Source organism: Perognathus longimembris, chromosome 14 (genome assembly GCF_023159225.1).
Source record: "Perognathus longimembris pacificus isolate PPM17 chromosome 14, ASM2315922v1, whole genome shotgun sequence".
Taxonomy (NCBI): Eukaryota; Metazoa; Chordata; class Mammalia; order Rodentia; family Heteromyidae; genus Perognathus; species Perognathus longimembris.
The window spans coordinates 60538941-60557678 of NC_063174.1; the positions used below are offsets into that span (position 1 = coordinate 60538941).

Consider the following 18738-nt stretch of genomic DNA (forward strand, 5'->3'; position numbering starts at 1 on the left):
TCCCGCCTCTGCCCCGCCCGGCTGGGCCCACGGGCTCCCGGCAGCCTGGGCTCCCGCCGCACCCAGGGCCAGGGTCCGCGAGACAGGCCCCGGGATGAGCCCGACTCCGCAGGGCACTGCGTGGGCCCCGGGGGACGAGCCGGACCCCCGCCCCCCTCCGCCATGGCGGCCGCGCATGCACCGCGCCTCCTGGGGTGGCAGCTTTTATTTGCACTTGGGAATGGAGGGGCCTGCAGCCGGCATTGACGGCGCCACACTGGCACTCTGCCCTTGCTACCTGCAAGAAGAAACCAAAGCTCGGTGCCGACACCCCAGAGACGCAGCCCCCCCGCAGCCACGCGAGGCCATCGCCCCAGGCTGAGAGAGAAACCTGACCCGGAGGCCTAACTCAAGTGGGAGAGCATGAGCCGTGAGCAGAAAAGGCCGAGGGGAAGTCCAAGCCCCAGCCAAGGACACAAGACCGAGCCAGGCGGTGGTGCCCTCGCCTTGAGTCCTATCCTAGGCTAAGCTGTGAAGACCGTGGTTCGAAACCACCCGGGAAGGAAAGTTTATAGACCCTTATCTCCAGCCAACTAGCGAAGCAAGCTAAGGAGCAGCGTCTGCCCGAGTGTGAGAGCCAGGACTGGTGTGTGCGCGGAAACCTGTGCACCCGGCTAGCCGTCGCCACGCGCCCTCCCCCGCCCCCCGGCCCCCGGTGGCTTCCAGACCCTTCCAGAACTCCAGCGAGCCCCTCAGAACAGGCACGTACTTCCTTCTCTTGGTCTTCACGGGCTCTGCGAGCAGAAGCTCCAGCTTCCTCTTGGAGAGCCTGAGCTTGGGCGCCCGGTCCCGCTCGCCCGCCAGTCGGGGGGGCGACCGCGTCCCCCGGGCTCTGCCGGGCGGGCGTCTGCCGGCCTCGGGGGGCCTGGCGGGCGGCCTGGCCTCCCCCACGGGCTGCATGTCCACGTCGCCGGCGTCCGGGGGCGCCGGGCCCTGCGGGGCGCAGCTGGCGGCCTCCACCCGCGGGGCCGGGGCCGGGCGCAGCGCCTCCTCGGGGCTCGGGGGGCGCGGGCGCGGGGCGCGGCGCGCGCGGTAGTAGGCCTGGCCGGGGACGTCCGAGTGGCCGTCGCGAGCGTCTGCAAGCTGGAGACAGACATTTCTGCGCCCCCACCACGGCCTCGGAAGTGATCCTTGAGGGGCAGTGGGGATTGACTGGGGGCGTTAAGAGGCACTACCGTGCCTGGCACGATTTCTAATGCGCTGCGGGAGATGCCCCGGCCTCCAGTGCCCTGCAGCCCCGGCCACGCGGGAGCCTGCGGCCTGCGAGAAACCACCAGAAAGCCTGAGGGTCAGTCAGCACCCGAGACCCGACCCAGACCTTCCAGCCCCGCCCAACCCAGCCACTGTGGGGGGAACCAGAAAGCCTGCGGGTCCGCAGCCCAGCCCCGCCCCAGCCAGGCACAGCCCCAGCCCCGCCCAGGCACAGACCCAGCCCCGCCCCAGCCAGGCACAGACCCAGCCCGCCCAGGCACAGCCCAAGCCCCGCCCCAGCCAGGCACAGCCCTAGCTCCGCCCCAGCCAGGCACAGACCCAGCCCCGCCCAGGCACAGCCCTAGCTCCGCCCCAGGCACAGCCCCAGCCCCGCCCAGGCACAGCCCAAGCTCCGCCCCAGCCAGGCACAGCCCCAGCCCCGCCCAGGCACAGCCCAAGCCCCGCCCCAGCCAGGCACAGCCCTAGCTCCGCCCCAGCCAGGCACAGCCCCAGCCCCGCCCAGGCACAGCCCTAGCTCCGCCCCAGGCACAGGCACAGCCCCGCCCAGGCACAGCCCAAGCCCCGCCCCAGCCAGGCACAGCCCCAGCCCCGCCCCAGGCACAGCCCAAGCCCCGCCCCAGCCAGGCACAGCCCCAGCCCCGCCCAGGCACAGCCCAAGCTCCGCCCCAGCCAGGCACAGCCCCAGCCCCGCCCCAGGCACAGCCCAAGCCCCGCCCCAGCCAGGCACAGCCCCAGCCCCGCCCAGGCACAGCCCAAGCCCCGCCCCAGCCAGGCACAGCCCTAGCTCCGCCCCAGCCAGGCACAGCCCCAGCCCCGCCCAGGCACAGCCCAAGCTCCGCCCCAGCCAGGCACAGCCCCAGCCCCGCCCAGGCACAGACCCAGCCCCGCCCCAGCCAGACACAGACCCAGCCCCGCCCCAGCCAGGCACAGACCCAGCCCCGCCCAGGCACAGCCCAAGCCCCGCCCCAGCCAGGCACAGCCCTAGCTCCGCCCCAGCCAGGCACAGACCCAGCCCCGCCCAGGCACAGCCCTAGCTCCGCCCCAGGCACAGCCCCAGCCCCGCCCAGGCACAGCCCAAGCTCCGCCCCAGCCAGGCACAGCCCCAGCCCCGCCCAGGCACAGCCCAAGCCCCGCCCCAGCCAGGCACAGCCCTAGCTCCGCCCCAGCCAGGCACAGCCCCAGCCCCGCCCAGGCACAGCCCTAGCTCCGCCCCAGGCACAGCCCCAGCCCCGCCCAGGCACAGCCCAAGCCCCGCCCCAGCCAGGCACAGCCCCAGCCCCGCCCCAGGCACAGCCCAAGCCCCGCCCCAGCCAGGCACAGCCCCAGCCCCGCCCAGGCACAGCCCAAGCCCCGCCCCAGCCAGGCACAGCCCCAGCCCCGCCCAGGCACAGCCCAAGCCCCGCCCCAGCCAGGCACAGCCCTAGCTCCGCCCCAGCCAGGCACAGCCCCAGCCCCGCCCAGGCACAGCCCAAGCTCCGCCCCAGCCAGGCACAGCCCCAGCCCCGCCCAGGCACAGACCCAGCCCCGCCCCAGCCAGACACAGACCCAGCCCCGCCCCAGCCAGGCACAGACCCAGACCCAGCCCCGCCCCAGCCAGGCACAGACCCAGACCCGCCCAGCCACAGCCCCAGCCCCGCCAGCCACTGTGGGCGGAACTCGAGGCCGTCTCCCTGCTGATGAGCCCGCCAAAGCCGCGCCAACCCGCCCCCAGGCCGCCACCCCCGGCCCGGGCAGCTGCCGGGCGGTCCAGGTGGCCGAACAACCACGGCTGTCCAGGGGCACCCAAGGCAGGCCGAGCCCCTGCGGGGCCCCTCACAGAAGCCCAGCCTCCTTCTCACCCTTCCTCAGGGGACCGCAGGGCCGCGCAGCCGCTCCCGGGCCGGGGTCCTGGCCGTGAATCTGCGGTCCCAGCGCCCCCAGGTCCCCGGCCAGCCTGGGGGGCGCACACGGGGGTCATTTCCTCAGCTTCCCGGGGGAAGCCCCCTCCAGCCCTGCCTGCTCCTCGGTGACACACATGCACACACACGTGTGCGCACGCACGTAGGAGCGAATCCACCCCGACACCCACAGTCCTGGTCATCGCCCTTGGGCAGTGGAAACCTCGCAGCTCATTAACCCCCTCCCTGCACACGGAGGAGCACTGAACCACTGAGTCTCCAGCTCCCTGAAAGGCGGCTTCGTTTCCCTCCATATCACCCCCACCACACACCGAGGGAACCACTCTGAACTTGGGTAGAGAGGAATTTTGAAGCTGACTACCTGAAAATCTATGGTTTTATAAAGCTCCTAGGGCTGGGAAGATGGCCTAGTGGCAGAGTGCTCGCCTCCTATACAAGAGGCCCTGGGTTCGATTCCCCAGCACCACACATATAGAAAAAGCCAGAGGTGGCGCTGTGGCTCACGTGGCAGAGTGCTAGCCTTGAGCAAAAAGAAGCCAGGGACAGTGCTCAGGCCCTGAGTTCAAGGCCCAGGACTGGCCAAAAAAATAAATAAAAATAAAGCTCCTAGGCCAACTCCTTAGAGTTTATAATTTATTGTTTTAAAATATATATATTGCCAGGTACCAGTGGTTACGCCTATAATCCTAGCTAGTCAAGAGGCCAAGGTCTGAAGATCCAGGCTCTGCGCCATGAGACTTCAACTCCAAGAACAATAATAGCCAGCAAGAAGCCAGGTTGAAGGTATGGCTCAAGTGGTAGAGCACCAGCCATGAGCCCCTGGGGAACACAGGGGAACCTGGGAACACGGGCGACTGTCTCAAAAACGAGGGCCAGCGGTCTCATGCCTGTAATCTTGGCTCCTCAGGAGGCTGAGATCTGAGCCAGCGGGGCAGGAAAAACCTGTGCGTTTCTTTGGGGGTCATGAGGCTTGAACTCCGGGCTTGAACCCTATCTGAGCTCTACCACTTTGAGCCACAGAGCCACTTCCAGTTTTCTGGTGGTTCATGGGAGATACGAGTTTCACGGGCTTTCCTGCCCGGGCTGGCTTTGAACCGCAGTCCTCAGATCTCAGCCTCCTGAGGAGCTGGGGTGACAGGTGTGAGCCACCAGCACCGGGCTTTCTGGGAGCCTCGTCTCCAGTGAACCACAAAGGGCTGAAGGGAAGCCGTGGCCCAGGTGGTTCAGCACGGCCTTGAGCAAAAGGAGCTCAGGAGGTGCCCGAGCCCTGCGTGTAGAACCCAGCACAGCAGACAAAAGCAAGACAAAACTGGGCTGGCGGCGTGACGGAACGCCCGCCTAGCGTGCTACAAGGCCGTGGGTTCAGCCCCCGGTACTGCAGAGAAGGAGCACAGATCTTCCTTCCGAGGTCTCAGCACTGGGCGGGCCCTGGGCGCGCCCATTTCCAGGGGCCTCCACCGTGCCCTGAGCAGTGAGGGGGCTGGACGGGGTCACAGGAACCTTCTGGACACACCTCTCTCCAGATCCCTTCAGCAACAGCGAAGTCCAGGTGATTCTTCTTGTGGCCGACCTGGGGTGGGGTGGGGGAGAAAGCCGTGCTGGGGGGGGGCAGCAGAGAGAGGCTTAGCCCACGCCAGCCCGGCTGCCAAGATGGAGGACAAAGAGGAAGGCTGCCCAGACCCTGAGCACAGGCTGGGGGCCATTAGGAGGCGGGACCCGGACGTGGGCCTGGCCTCTAACCGGAAGTGCGGGACCCCCTCCCTCCATGGGGCAGGGACCCCCAAGGCAACCCCAGAGCCAGAGGTCCCTTCCTCCCTCCCTCCCTCCACAGACGGTGGCTGAGGCCCAGGGGGGCCTCTAGGCTCCGTCTCCTCTTCCTTGACTTCAGGCAGCAGGAGGGCTGCTTGGATTTGCTTTCTTTTCTTTCATTTTTGTTGTTGTTTTGTTGTTTTTAGGCCAGTCCCAGAGCTTGAACTTGGGGCCTGAGCACTGTCCCTGAGCTGCTTTTGCTCAAGGCTAGCACTCTGCCACTTGAGCCACAGCGCCACTTCTGGCTTTTTCTGTGTATGTGGTGCTGAGGAATCACACCCGGGGCTTCATGCGTGCTAGGTGAGCACTCTACCACTAGGCCACATTCCCAGTTCGCTCTCTCTTTTTTTCTTTCTTTCTCTTCCTTCCTTCCTTCCTTCCTTCTTTCCTTCCTTCCTTCCTTCCTTCCTTCCTTCTTTCCTTCCTTCCTTTCTTTCCTTCTTTCCTTCCTTCCCTTTTTTTTCTTTCTTTTTTGGGTGCCAATTCTGGGGCTTGAACTCAGAGCCTAGGTGCTGTCACTGAGCTTTTTTGCTCACCACTGAAACCACAGCTCCACTTCTGGCCTTTGGGCGGTTAATAGGAAGAAAAAAGTCTCATGGACTGTCCTGCCCAGGCTGGCTTTGAACCTCAGTCCTCAGCTCTCGGCCTCCCGGGTAGCCAGGGCTGCAGGCGTGCGCCGCGGCACCGGGCGTGTTTGTTGTGTTAGCGCAGGGCTCTGGGAGCACCGGCGTCTGCGCAGGCCTGGTCCTCAGGACCTTCACGGATGACCGGGCGCTGGGGACCCAGCTGTCCCCGGCGTCCCCAGCCAGGCCCTGGCCCCGGCCGCGCCCGCCCACCCCATCTCGCACCTGGACGCGGCGGCGCGTGCTCCTCTGGCTTCTCCGGAGGCCGGCGGTGGCGAACGCCGCCCGGATGCAGCCCGGGGCGCCGGGCCTGAGGCCGGCCATGCTGCCCACTTGTTACTAAGCTGGAAAATACAAGATGGGAAGCACTGAGCCCAGCCGGAGACTCCCCGAGGCGGGAGGTGGGGGGGGAGCCAAAGCGCCGCCCAGAACTTTCTGGAGTCCCCTGTCTTCGTGGTGCTGCCCACTGCCCACGAGGATGTGTGTCAAAAGCCCAGAGCCACGGGCGCGGCAGCCCCGCCTGCCCTCCCAGCCTTGAGGAGGCCGAGGCCGGGGAGGAGCCGAGTTCACCGCCGGGTGCCGGAGCCCAGCTCAGAACAAAGCGACCGCCGGAGCCGGGCGCCCTCCCGGGGCGGGGGGGGGGGGGCCCTGCAGCGCCTGCGTGACAGCTCAGGAGACCCGCCCGCCCGGGGACGCTGCAGAAAATGTTGTTAGTGTAAGAAAAACAAGTTTGGGCCGGGGGGGGGGGGGGTGGGGGGGGGCGGGGTGCTGATGGCTCAGTGGTCGAGCGCTCGCCTAGCGTGCATGAAGCCCTGGGTTCGAGGGCTCGCCTAGCGTGCATGAAGCCCTGGGTTCGAGCGCTCGCCTAGCGTGCATGAAGCCCTGGGTTCGAGTGCTCGCCTAGCGTGCATGAAGCCCTGGGTTCAAGGGCTCGCCTAGCGTGCATGAAGCCCTGGGTTCGCGCGCTCGCCTAGCGTATGAAGCCCTGGGTTCGAGCGCTCGCCTAGCGTGCATGAAGCCCTGGGTTCGAGTGCTCGCCTAGTGTGCATGAAGCCCTGGGTTCGAGTGCTCGCCTAGCGTGCATGAAGCCCTGGGTTCGCGCGCTCGCCTAGCGTATGAAGCCCTGGGTTCGAGCGCTGGCCTAGCGTATGAAGCCCTGGGTTCGAGCGCTGGCCTAGCGTGCATGAAGCCCTGGGTTCCATTCCTCACAGCGCAGACACTGTGCGCGAGGATCACAGTTCAAAGCCAGCGGTGGCAGGCAAGCCTGTAAGGCTCTCTTCTCCAATCCCCACAGCCAGCCAGAGGAGGAGACGTGGCTCTCGTGGGGCCTTGACCACCAGCGCTCTGGGCTGATGCGGAAGCCCAGAATTCTAGCCCCCCCACTGGAAAGCAAGACAGCCAGGTGCTGGCGGCTCACACTTGATCCTGCGATTCCAACCCGGGTTTGAAGTCGGAGGAGGATCATGGTTCAAAGCCAGCCCGCACAGGAGAGTCTGAGCGTGTTTGTTTCCTGTCACTGGTGGGATTTGATCTCAGTGCCTGGGCGCTGTCCCTGAGACTTTCCGCTCAAGGCCAGCGCTCTACCACTGGGGGCCACGGCGCCGCTCCGGTGGTTAGTAGGAGGTGAGTCGCACAGACTTTCCTACCCGAGCCGGCTTTGAACCGTGATCCTCGGAGCTCAGCCTCCCGAGGCGCTCGGATGGCAGGCGTGAGCCCCCAGTGCCAGCTGTGGGACTCTCCACTGAAACTACCAAAAGACCCGGACGGGCCAGGTGCCGCGGCTCACGCCTGTCACTCCAGCCACTCAGGAGGCTGAGATCCGAGGACGGGGGTGCAAAGCCAGCCTGGCTGAGCGGTAGAGCGCCGTCTGGCATGTGTGAAGCCCTGGGTTCGATTCCTCAGCCCCCCAGCCAGAAGGGGCGCTGTGGCTCAGGAGGTAGAGTGCTAGCCTTGAGCACAAAGAAGCCAGGGACAGTGCTCAGGCCCTGAGTTCAAGGCCCAGGACTGGCAAAATAAATAAATGAATGAGTGAATGACCGCTAGGCACTGGCGACTCACCTATAATCCCAGCTAACTCAGGAGGCTGAGCCAGCCCAGGCTGGCTTTGAACCATGTGCCTCAAGGGGTGGAACACCAGCAGAGAGTGAAAAGGCCAAGCAAGAGCACGGGGCAGAGTTCAAGCCCCAGCATCTGCCCAAGAACAAATGTGAACTCAATAAAACAAATAAATAAAAAGGCTGATTGATGTCCCTGGTGGGGGGGTAGATGAACGCTCCACCACCCCCCCCCGCCACCCCCCCCCCCCCCCGCTGGTAAGGTCACAGGGTGGAGAGTGAGCCCAGCGTTCCTCAGAATCCGTCTGATCACGGAGTTGCTCAGGCAGAGCCAGGCGGCCCGGGATCTGAGCACTGGGGGGCGGGGGGGGGCGGGCGGGGGGAGGGGGGAGCGGGGCTGCGACCAGAGGCTCCAGAGCCAGGGCAGAATCTGTGGCCTCTCAATCCACTGCTCCGAAAAAGCCGGAAGTGGCGCTGGGGCACAAATGGTAGAGCTCCCGCCAACCTTGAGCACTGCAAGGCCCATCCCGGGGGGCTCCGGCAGGGCCCCCACCTGGGTAACCAGCAGACCTGGAGGCGGTTACCCCCCCTTCCCTGAGGTCACAGCCTAATCCACCTGGCCACACCCCCTGCCCCCACCCTAGATGAGGGCTGGTGGGGGTCGCCCCTGCTCGCCCTTCCCTCCGCATCCTCCGGGCCAGCAGTCCGGTGATAAACTTTCTGTCCTGCCTGAACACCACATGGTGTTCTCCTTCACCGGCTCCCTACTTTAAGAACCTACCAAGCACAAAGGGGCTCAGGGACAGCACCCAGGCCCTGAGTTCAAGCCCCACAACCGACCGAAAAGAAAGGTCACCCGAGCGGAAGGCGGAGGCCTTGCTGGGCCGGAAATGCTGGGCTGCGGTTACATCTCACCCCGGCAAACACCAGTCCCCCCCGTGGCGCGAAGGGCTGGGTGCCTTCCCAGACGCCCCGGATTCTCCCTGGTGCAAAGCGGGGTGCAGGCCGCCCGGCGGGCGCAGGCTGCTCACCGCCCCCCCCCCCCCCGCAGCCAGCTCCCCCCACGGCGGCCGGGGCTGGACGTGGGGACCCCCTTCCCACCGCAGGAGCGCCTTGGGGGGGGTCACAGGTGTGCAGGGACCGCCTTGGAGGCTGCACACAGCCCCTCCCGGGGCCTCCAGGGGGGCCTGGAGCACGGCAGGCCCCGCAGGGGGGAACCCGCGGTCCCCCCTCGAGCTGTTCCCAGGGAGGGAGCCCCACGACGGGCCTGGCCCCCGCGGGGCGTGGGAGCTGTTAGACCCCGGTAGACCCACGGGGCCCGGGTGCGGGCAGGCTCCAGGCCCCTCCAGACTCACCTTCAGGATGGGACGGCCATCTTGCTCTGTGCGTGGAGGCGGCGGCGGCGAGACCCCGGGCGCAGGCCCCGTGAGGTCACAGGGGTCTCCACGGCGACCCCTCTCAGGGCAGCTCCTGGAGCGCGCCTGGACCGCGCCCCGCCTTCCACGCCGGGAGAGAAGGGGTGCACCTGCCCTGCATCCGGCCCGGGCCTGCGGGCTCTTCCGTCCCTCCTGGGCCGCAGGACGCCGAGCTCCCCCAGCTCTTCACCGTGGTGGCCCCTGGCGTGGCGGCCCTCAGCGTGGCGGCCCTCAGCGTGGCGGCCCTCAGCGTGGCGGCCCTCAGCGTGGTAGCCCCTGGCGTGGCGGCCCTCAGCGTGGCGGCCCCTGGCGTGGCGGCCCTCAGCGTGGCGGCCCCTGGCGTGGCGGCCCTCAGCGTGGCGGCCCCTGGCGTGGCGGCCCTCAGCGTGGCGGCCCTCAGCGTGGTAGCCCCTGGCGTGGCGGCCCTCAGCGTGGCGGCCCCTGGCGTGGCGGCCCTCAGCGTGGCGGCCCCTGGCGTGGCGGCCCTCAGCGTGGCGGCCCCTGGCGTGGCGGCCCTCAGCGTGGCGGCCCTCAGCGTGGTAGCCCCTGGCGTGGCGGCCCTCAGCGTGGCGGCCCCTGGCGTGGCGGCCCTCAGCGTGGTGGCTCCAGGCGTGGCGGCCCTCAGCGTGGTAGCCCCTGGCGTGGCGGCCCTCAGCGTGGCGGCCCCTGGCGTGGCGGCCCTCAGCGTGGTGGCTCCAGGCGTGGCGGCCCTCAGCGTGGTGGCCCCCGGCGTGGCGGCCCTCAGCGTGGTAGCCCCTGGCGTGGCGGCCCTCAGCAGAGCACCGTCCTGCAGCGGGCCCGCCCGGCCCAGCGCTGCTCACTGCACTTGGGGAGCCCGGCTGCCTCCCTCCCGGCCGCCCCTGCAGCCAGAAGCCCCCACGTCTTGGTTAAGAGCTGCCCCCCCCCCCCCAGCGTCCTGCGCTCATCCTGGCAGCCCAACTACTGAACACACGTGATGCTCGTTCGCGGGCGTGGGGCTTGAACGCGGGGCCCGCGCTATCCCTGGTGAGGGGGGCTTGCTCGGGGCCGGCGCAGTCCCCCGAGTCGCCCACGGCTCCACCTTCACCGTTGGGAGGGGCGCCTCAGGGACTTTCCTTTCCGGCTGACTTCAAACCATGATCCTCAGACCTCCTCCTCCTGACGGCTCCGCTCACCCGTGCGAGTTGCTGGCGTCTGGCTTCACGTGGACATTTCCGGCTCCAGCACTTTCCTTGGCCCGGCATGGCGGCCCCAGGGACGGGGAGAACGGGGTGGTTCCCACGCGCGACAGGCGGCCGGCACTCACGGCCTCTGCACTCACACAACGGGATCTTTGTTCAGATTTTGGTGGTGCTATTAATACTCAGTGACTCATCAGGAGCGTGGCCTTCCAGAAGGTTCTTCCCAGGGAAGGGAGGTGACATTCCTTCCCGCGAAAGAGGAATCTGCCATCATTCTTTAAAGGTCTGAGCAGATCCTGAAGCGGAGCAGGGAGAGGAATGTGTTTCCATTGTCATCTGCACAGGAGGGGAGAGATCTACACAGTGTCCTTAGCAGCTCTTCACTCGGCCCACAAGTGAGTCAGGTGGACAGGCTGGACGGCGCGGCTCGGGCCTTCCCTCCCCGGCCACGGCAGCCTCCCGCCGACAAGCTGCCCGGAAAGGCAGAGGCCGGGTGGGGTCAGGTGCAGAACTGCCAGGCAGGGACGCCCTCCCCCCAATGAATTAAGGAAAAGCCCCAAGTGGAGGAGTGTCAGCCCAGTGCAAGCCCTGTGACCGGCATAAACCCCCCAAGTCCTCCTCCACGATGCCACTGGAGGGAAGTCCTTCCCTGTGCTCTGGGTCACAGCTACAGGACAAGGACTCGGCCAATCACGGGGTGCTGGCAAGGATATGGAAAAGCCAGAGTCCAGAGGACCAGCTCGGGAAGCCGGAGATGTGGTGTTTGCGGCTTCCTGCGGGCGGGCAGCCTGACGGTGGACGCAAGGCCCCCCCCACCGCCTAGAAAGTAGCCTGGGCCAGAACCTGGGCACAGCTTAGGGGTCAGCCCCGGCTTAGCGCATTCTGCCGGCGTAGCAAGGGAGCCCGGGCTGACTTCACCGCAGCTCAGAAGACAGCTCTACTTGGCGAATATGTATAAACTTACTTTCTTTTCTGGTCTGTCGTGGGGCTTGAACTCTGGGCCTGGTCACTGTCCCTGAGCAACTCAAGGCCAGCACTCTACCACTTGACCACAACTCCACTTCCAGCTTTTTCTGTACGTGGTGCTGGGAAATCGAACCCAGGGCTTCATGCATGCCAGGCAAGCACTCTACCACTGAGCCACATTCCCAGCTGCTTTTGTTCTTTTAAGCATGCACTTTTGCACGGGTCCCGGGACAGGGCAGTCTCAGATCTTCACTCAAGACTAGTACTCTTGCTTACTGCCGCTTACCAGGTCCTTCCTTAGTACCGGACCCTAGACCCTATCTACCCTTCCCTTCCCTTCCCTCCAGGCTGCTGGTCCCCACTAATCAAGGACACCTGAAAGCAAGGTGGTGGCGGCTCATGCCTGTAACCCTCTTCAGGAGGCGGAGCTCAAGTCCTGTGGGGAGACCAGGACAGCGGGCCAGGCACCTTTTCATGATGCAAGGGCCCACCATCTTTTTATGTAGAGATGGAATAGGAAAGCTTGGCTCCCACCTTACCCCTCCAGGTCCAGCCGCAAGCCTGACCTCAGGCAGATCATTCTGACCACAGCCCCCCACCGGGCTAAGCAACCACATGGCCTTCCATGCTGCAGTCCTGGCCTGTTGACAATTGAGCCCAGACGCTTTCCATCCTCCCAGTTTCCTATCGGCAAGATAGGAACCCCACTCCAAAATAAACACACTTCCACCAGCGTTTCTTTTAACTTACTGTATTTGCTACCTTTTAAAGCACACTACGTCTCCACACGCAAGCTCTTGTTGCCGAGCGGCTTTAATGTTTTTACAACACAACATCTAGGGAAGTTTATTTTTATTTCTCTAAATAGTACACTTTTCTTTGGAAAACAAGCCCGGTGGAGAGTTCCTCCCGTCAAGTTGGGTCATGTCAGCCTAGCATACGTATTTCTAGAGGACTAGCACATGCACCATTAACTGCAAGGGGTGGAAGGAAGTTTTTGGAAAAATTGGACCCTCTCCGATGAAACGCAAGCCATGTCAACAAAAATTGTCTTTCAACATAAAGATAAATATGCCAGAACACACCAGTGCCAAGATTTGGTCTACTAAGGATTCTGGCTTAATAGCTAAACACAAACAATAGGTCACATTACAGCTTGCAACAAACATCTCCACCTGTTCAAAACCAAGGTGAAACTAGAAAAAGCATTATTAACCTCTGCTCTGCCCACAGTGTCACAGTATCACAAGTAAAGAAATCTTATCTTCCCCTTTAAGTAGCTGTCATGCCATACAGACTTTTTAAAAATGTTAACAAAAATAAACAAAATCCTGGGCACTCTATCATCTGAGGGGCGGGGCAGGGCGGGGCCTAGTCCACCTCCTCCATGCGCGAGGTGTCGTCGTCGCCTTCCAGGGCGGCATCTCCTCCGTCACGGCCACACTCGTGTCGTCGGCCGTGGGGTCATCCTCATCAATACCTTTGGGAAAGACAACCGCGGTGAGTGCCACCAGCGAAGCGGCGGGCCCTCCACGACTAGAGAGCCCGCTCACCCTCACCCATGCACGGGTCAAGATGCCCCGGCCTCCGCCTCCGGGTAACCTCCCAGCCGTGGCTTCCTACCTAGACCCAGCTTGATCATCCTGTAGATCCGGTTTGCATGTGTCTGGGGATCCTCCAGACTGAAGCCCGAGGACAGGAGCGCAGTTTCGTAGAGGAGGATGACCAGGTCCTTCACGGACTTGTCATTCTTGTCGGCCTCCGCCTTCTGTCTCAGGGTCTCAATGATGGAGTGGTCGGGGTTGATCTCCAGGTGTTTCTTGGCTGCCATGTAGCCCATGGTCGAGTTGTCTCGGAGGGCTTGGGCCTTCATGATCCGCTCCATGTTGGCAGTCCAGCCGTAGGTGCTTGTGACAATGCAGCAGGGGGATGTCACCAAGCGGTTTGACACGACCACCTGTCATTGAAAGAAAGCCTCAAGGGGTGACTTTGCCTAGAAAACCGAGTTTCATCTTAGAAGTCTTTCCCTAAAAAGAATGCAATAGGAGCTTCAAGTATTAACGGTTCCAAGTGGAAGCTAAGGCCTACAAACAGGACAGTGGGAGCTGAGCCCCTTGGGGTTCCACCCCCCCCCCGCCCCCGACGTGTTAGCATTACCTTCTCAACCTTCTTCTCCAAGATGTCTTTCATGATCTTGCAGAGGTTCTCAAACTTGGTCTTTTTCTCTTCCTGTTTCTTTTTCTCCTCCTCATCTTCTGGAAGTTCCAGGCCCTCCTTGGTGACAGACACTAAGGTCTTCCCCTCAAACTCCTTCAGCTGCTGGACACAGTACTCGTCGATGGGCTCGATCATGTAGATTACTTCCAGGCCGTGCTTCCGGAGCCGCTCCACGAACGCCGAGTTTGCCACCTGATCCTTGGTCTCACCTGAATGCATTGCGAGAGCTCAGCCACCACCTAGTTCGTTCAGACTCTTTAAAGCCACGAGAACCAGCCCGAGTCCCAAGGGTACCTGTGATGTAGTAGATGTGCTTCTGGTTTTCCTTCATCCGGGTGCAGTAGTCCTTGAGAGAAACCATCTCGTCCCCGGAAGCAGATGTGTAGTAGCGCAAGAGCTCTGAAAGCTTCTTCCGGTTTTGAGAGTCCTCATGGATTCCAAGCTAAGAGAAACCATTCCACCTTCACTTTTCTACATTCAAGAAACCACTGAAAGAAATGAGGTCAGCTTGAAAGCTGTCAACAAATGTGTTCACGTATCTACTTACCTTTATATTTTTAGAGAATTGTTCATAAAACTTCTTGTAGTTCTCTTTATCTTCCGCCAGTTCAGTGAACAGTTCTAAGCATTTCTTGACCAAATTCTTTCTGATAACTTTCAAAATTTTGCTCTGCTGCAGCATTTCGCGGGAAATGTTCAGAGGAAGATCCTCAGAGTCCACCACCCCTCGGATGAAATCTGAAAAGACAAGGCACCGTCACTCCAAGGACAGAACCTATAAATCCCCCAAAGCAAAACCAACAGAATCTGAGGCGACGGGCTCTGAAGCAGGCACGGGACACTCTTCCTACGTACTCAGATACTCGGGGATCAGCTCCTCGCAGTTATCCATGATGAAGACCCTGCGGACGTACAGCTTAATGTTGTTCTTTTTCTTCCTGTTTTCAAATAGATCAAAAGGAGCACGTCTTGGGACAAAAAGAAGAGCTCTGAATTCCAACTGTCCTTCAACGGAAAAATGCTGTAACAAAACACACGACATTCACTATCAAGACCCAGGCCATGAGCAGTTATAGGTACAGCTGCGCCATGCAGAAGGGCGCGGGCTGCGCCAGAGCACTTGTGGGTCACTTACTTTCACTGCCAGGTGGTCCTCCCAATCGTTGGTCAAGCTCTTGTAGAACTCCCCGTACTCCTCGTTAGTGATATCATCAGGATTCCTGGTCCAGATTGGCTTTGTCTTATTGAGTTCTTCCTGATCAATGTACTTTTCCTTGATCTTCTTCTTCTTTTTCTTGTCACCTTCCTTCTTTCTTCTTCCTCTTCATCAGAACCAACATCTTCTATTTCAGGCTTGTCATCTGACTCCTTTTCTTCTTTTTCCTTTTCCTCCTCTTTATCTTCCTTTTCTTCAGCCTCATCATCACTGACTTCTTTATCCCGTTCTTTCTCCACCTTCAAAAGATCACAAGTCATTTTACCTTTGCACTATGTATGTGAAGGATGATTTGAAAAAACGGTTTGATTATAACCAACCACGATAATTAGCCAGAGTGGCATTAAGCAGCCTTAGCGAGTCTTTCTCATTGGCATTTACCTTCCAAGCAGTCTTAGTGCTTAGACTATTGCTTCATAGTAGATAGACCACTATTGCTCAGACTCCCAAAAGGCTTCATAGTAAACTAATCTTAGCATCTTTAGTTTGGGTCCCTGTATTTATCTTAGCCACCTTTCAGACAGAAATTCATCCTACAGTTACATGAATACTTACAAAAAGGGTAATGGGATAGCCAATAAACTGAGAATGTTTCTTCACAATTTCCTTGATCCTCCTTTCCTCCAAGTATTCTGTCTGGTCTTCCTTTAGATGCAGGATAACCTTTGTTCCTCGGCCCATGGGTTCCCCTGCAGAAGGGAAATGGAGCTCATTTAGATGTTAATGACCAAATAAAGGCATCATCAAGGTGGATGTGGCCTATGACTCTAATCCTACCAGTGGGAGACCAGACAAGAGGATTACTCAAGGTTCGTGGGACTCAGCCTCAAGAATGGCGTTAGCAAAATGGTACCATGTGGTTCCCAGCACTCAACCCTTTGTGCCAGTCCTAGGACTTGAACACGTGGCCTGGGCACTGACCCTGAGCATTTTTTTTTTTTTTGGCCAGTCGTGGGCCTTGGACTCAGGGCCTGAGCACTGTCCCTGGCTTCTTCCCGCTCAAGGCTAGCACTCTGCCACTTGAGCCACAGCGCCGCTTCTGGCCGTTTTCTGTATATGTGGTGCTGGGGAATCGAACCTAGGGCCTCGGGTATACCGAGGCAGGCACTCTTGCCACTAGGCTATATCCCCAGCCCCGACCCTGAGCATTTTTAAATGACAGTCCTTTACCACTTCAACCACAGCTCCTCTACTGGCTTTTGGAGGGGTTCTTAACTGGAGAATAATACGAGTATTAGGACTTTTCTGCCTCGGCTAGCTTTAAGCCACCACCTTTCAGATCTCATCCTCTTAAGTAGGATTCCAGGGGAAGCCACTGGCGCTCCACTGAGTTTGATTGTGCATGTTCTTTTGAACAAACGAGTAAAAAAAACTACTGCTAGACAATTTTCTGTGCCAGTTCTGAGACTTATAGAGTTGAGGGCCTGGGAGCAGACCCTGAGCCTCTTTTACTACTTGAGCCACAGCTCCACTTCTTACTTTTTAGTGGTTAGCTGGAGATGGGAGTCTCATGGGCTTTCCTCCCAGGACTGGCTTTGAACCACAATCCTCAGACCTCCCCCTTCTGGAGGTAAAATTACAGGATCCAGCCACCAGAGCCAGGCTGGAGGTGCTTTTTGAAAGAGCCGTTTCCACAGGGGCCCGGCACATGCAGCTCCCGCCTCCCCTCCCCCCGGTGTGCCTACCTGTGTCGGTCCTCACAGTGAAGGAGCCGCCGGCCGAGGACTCCCAGGCGTACTGCTCGTCATCGTTGTGCTTGGTGATGACAGTCACCTTCTCAGCGACCAGATAGGCAGAATAGAAACCAACGCCAAACTGGCCAATCATAGAGATATCTGCACCGGCCTGCAAAGCCTCCATGAAGGCTTTGGTGCCCGACTTGGCGATGGTGCCCAGGTTATTGATCAAATCGGCCTTAGTCATGCCGATGCCGGTGTCCACGATGGTGAGGGTGCGATCTTGCTTGTTGGGTATGAGATTAATGTGCAGCTCCTTCCCAGAGTCTAATTTGCTCGGGTCTGTCAAGCTTTCATAGCGGATTTTGTCCAGGGCCTGTTATTGGAAGAGAGGGGGAGGGGGTGGGGAGCACGTGAGGCCCCGCCCGGGGGGGGCGCCCGCGGGTCCCGCACCCGCCCGTGCGGGGGGGTGGGGGGGAGGGAGACTCACGTCGGACGAGTTGGAGATGAGCTCCCTCAGGAAGATCTCTTTGTTCGAGTAGAAGGTGTTGATGATCAGCGACATCAACTGGGCGATCTCCGCCTGGAAGGCGAAGGTCTCCACCTCCTCCTCCTCCATGGGCTGGTCCTGGGTCTGGGTCTCCTCCGGCATCTGCGGGGGATGGGGGGGAGCGAGCCGCCTCAGGCCCCGCGCGCCCACCCGCGGGCCGCCCTCGCGGGGAAGGGAGGCCCGGCCCGGCCCGGCCGGCTCACAAAGGATGACCTCATTTCCCGGGGCGGCCGCCGGCGGGCGGGCGGGCGCGTGCGCGCCGGGGCCGCTCGGACCCGACCCACCCGGGCCCCGGCCCCCGGCCCCGGCCCCAACGGCCGCCCCCGCCGCCATGGCGGCGCCCACCGGGCCGCCGGCGCCCGGCCCGGCCCGCTCCGCCCGGGCTCCGCGGCCCGCTCCCGAGGCAAGGGCGGCCGGGGGACGCTCGGCCTCGGGGGCCTGGGCCGCCCCCCCCCCCACCGCCCGCCCCCCGGCCCCCGGCCCGCACCCCGGCCCCGCGGAGCCCCCCCTCACCTTGGCTGAGCGGCCGCACGGCTCGGCGCGTAGCAACTCCGGCAACGCAGAAGCAACTGGCGCGCCGCCCCCGCCGCCGCCTTATATAGACGCGGGCCCGCCCAGCGCGCGGCGCCCTTTCCAGAAGCCTCCCGAACCTTCCGGAAGCGTCCCCGCCCCCCAACCGCCGCCGCGGCCGCGCGCTCGCGCCTGCGCCCTGGGCGCCGCCGCCCCTCCCCCCGCGGGCCCGCGGCCTCCACGCGCCGGCGCCGGCCGGAACTCTCGCCGAGTCTCGCGTTGCCCGAGGCCCCGCCCCGTCCCGCGGCCGAGCGCGCGCGCGCCCCCTCGCGCCGGCGCCGCAGCACGCGCACGCTCCGCTCGTGGGCCCTGCGTCCGCGCGTGGGGCGCGGGCGGAGGCTGCGACCCGAGCGCTCTCGGGGCGCCGCGGGGGTGGGCGGCGGCGGGGCCCGGCTGGCGGCCCTGGGTATATGGACCCCGGAGGGGGCCGGGGGGCCGGGGCGGGGCACCCGGGGCCGTGGGGTCCGCGGGGGGCGCCGGGGCTCCGGGCTGGCACGCGGGCCTGCAGTGCAAGCCGCCGGGGACCCCGAGGCGGGGCTCCCCCCCCCAGGCGGTGGTGCGGGCATCAAACCCGCGCTCACCCCGTTACCCCCACCATGAGGAGGAACCGCCCCGCACCCCGTTACCCCCACCATGAGGAGGAACCGCCCCGCACCCCGTTACCCCCACCATGAGGAGGGACGGCCCCGCACCCCGTTACCCCCACCATGAGGAGGAACCGCCCCGCACCCCGTTACCCCCACCATGAGGAGGAACCGCCCCGCACCCCATTACCCCCACCATGAGGAGGGACGGCCCCGCACCCCGTTACCCCCACCATGAGGAGGGACGGCCCCGCACCCCGTTACCCCCACCATGAGGAGGGACGGCCCCGCACCCCGTTACCCCCACCATGAGGAGGAACCGCCCCGCACCCCGTTACCCCCCACCATGAGGAGGAACCGCCCCGCACCCCATTACCCCCACCATGAGGAGGAACCGCCCCGCACCCCGTTACCCCCACCATGAGGAGGGACGGCCCCGCACCCCGTTACCCCACCATGAGGAGGAACCGCCCCGCACCCCCACAAGGTGAACGTGAGGTGCCCCTGTAAAGTTGCTTCCTCCCTCTCCCTTTTTCGCCGGTCCTGGGCTTGAGCTCGGGCCGGGCCCCGTCCCTTGGCTTTTCTTGTGCTCAAGGCCAGTGCTCTTCCACTTGAGCCACAGCTCCACTTCCATCTTTTTTTTTGGGGGGGGGGGGTAGAGTCTCAGGCCCTGGCGGCTCAAGCCTGTAATCCTAGCTACTCGGTAGGCTGAGCTCCGATGATCACAGCTGGAAGCCAGCCCTGGCAGG

At 62.8% G+C, this 18738-nt stretch overlaps 1 protein-coding gene across 1 annotated transcript; it reads right to left on the reverse strand.

The window, feature by feature from the left end:
- Positions 1–11977: 11977 nt before the first annotated feature.
- On the reverse strand, positions 11978–17500 carry Hsp90aa1 (heat shock protein 90 alpha family class A member 1). Its single transcript, XM_048362403.1, is given in 13 exon segments — positions 11978–12591; positions 12594–12656; positions 12800–13133; positions 13334–13602; positions 13688–13835; positions 13941–14131; positions 14249–14414; positions 14529–14705; positions 14708–14848; positions 15165–15298; positions 16295–16661; positions 16776–16937; positions 17349–17500. Coding segments are annotated over 12 exon segments (2196 nt in total). The 5' UTR covers positions 17349–17500; the 3' UTR covers positions 11978–12547.
- Between the last annotated feature and the right edge of the window lie 1238 nt (positions 17501–18738).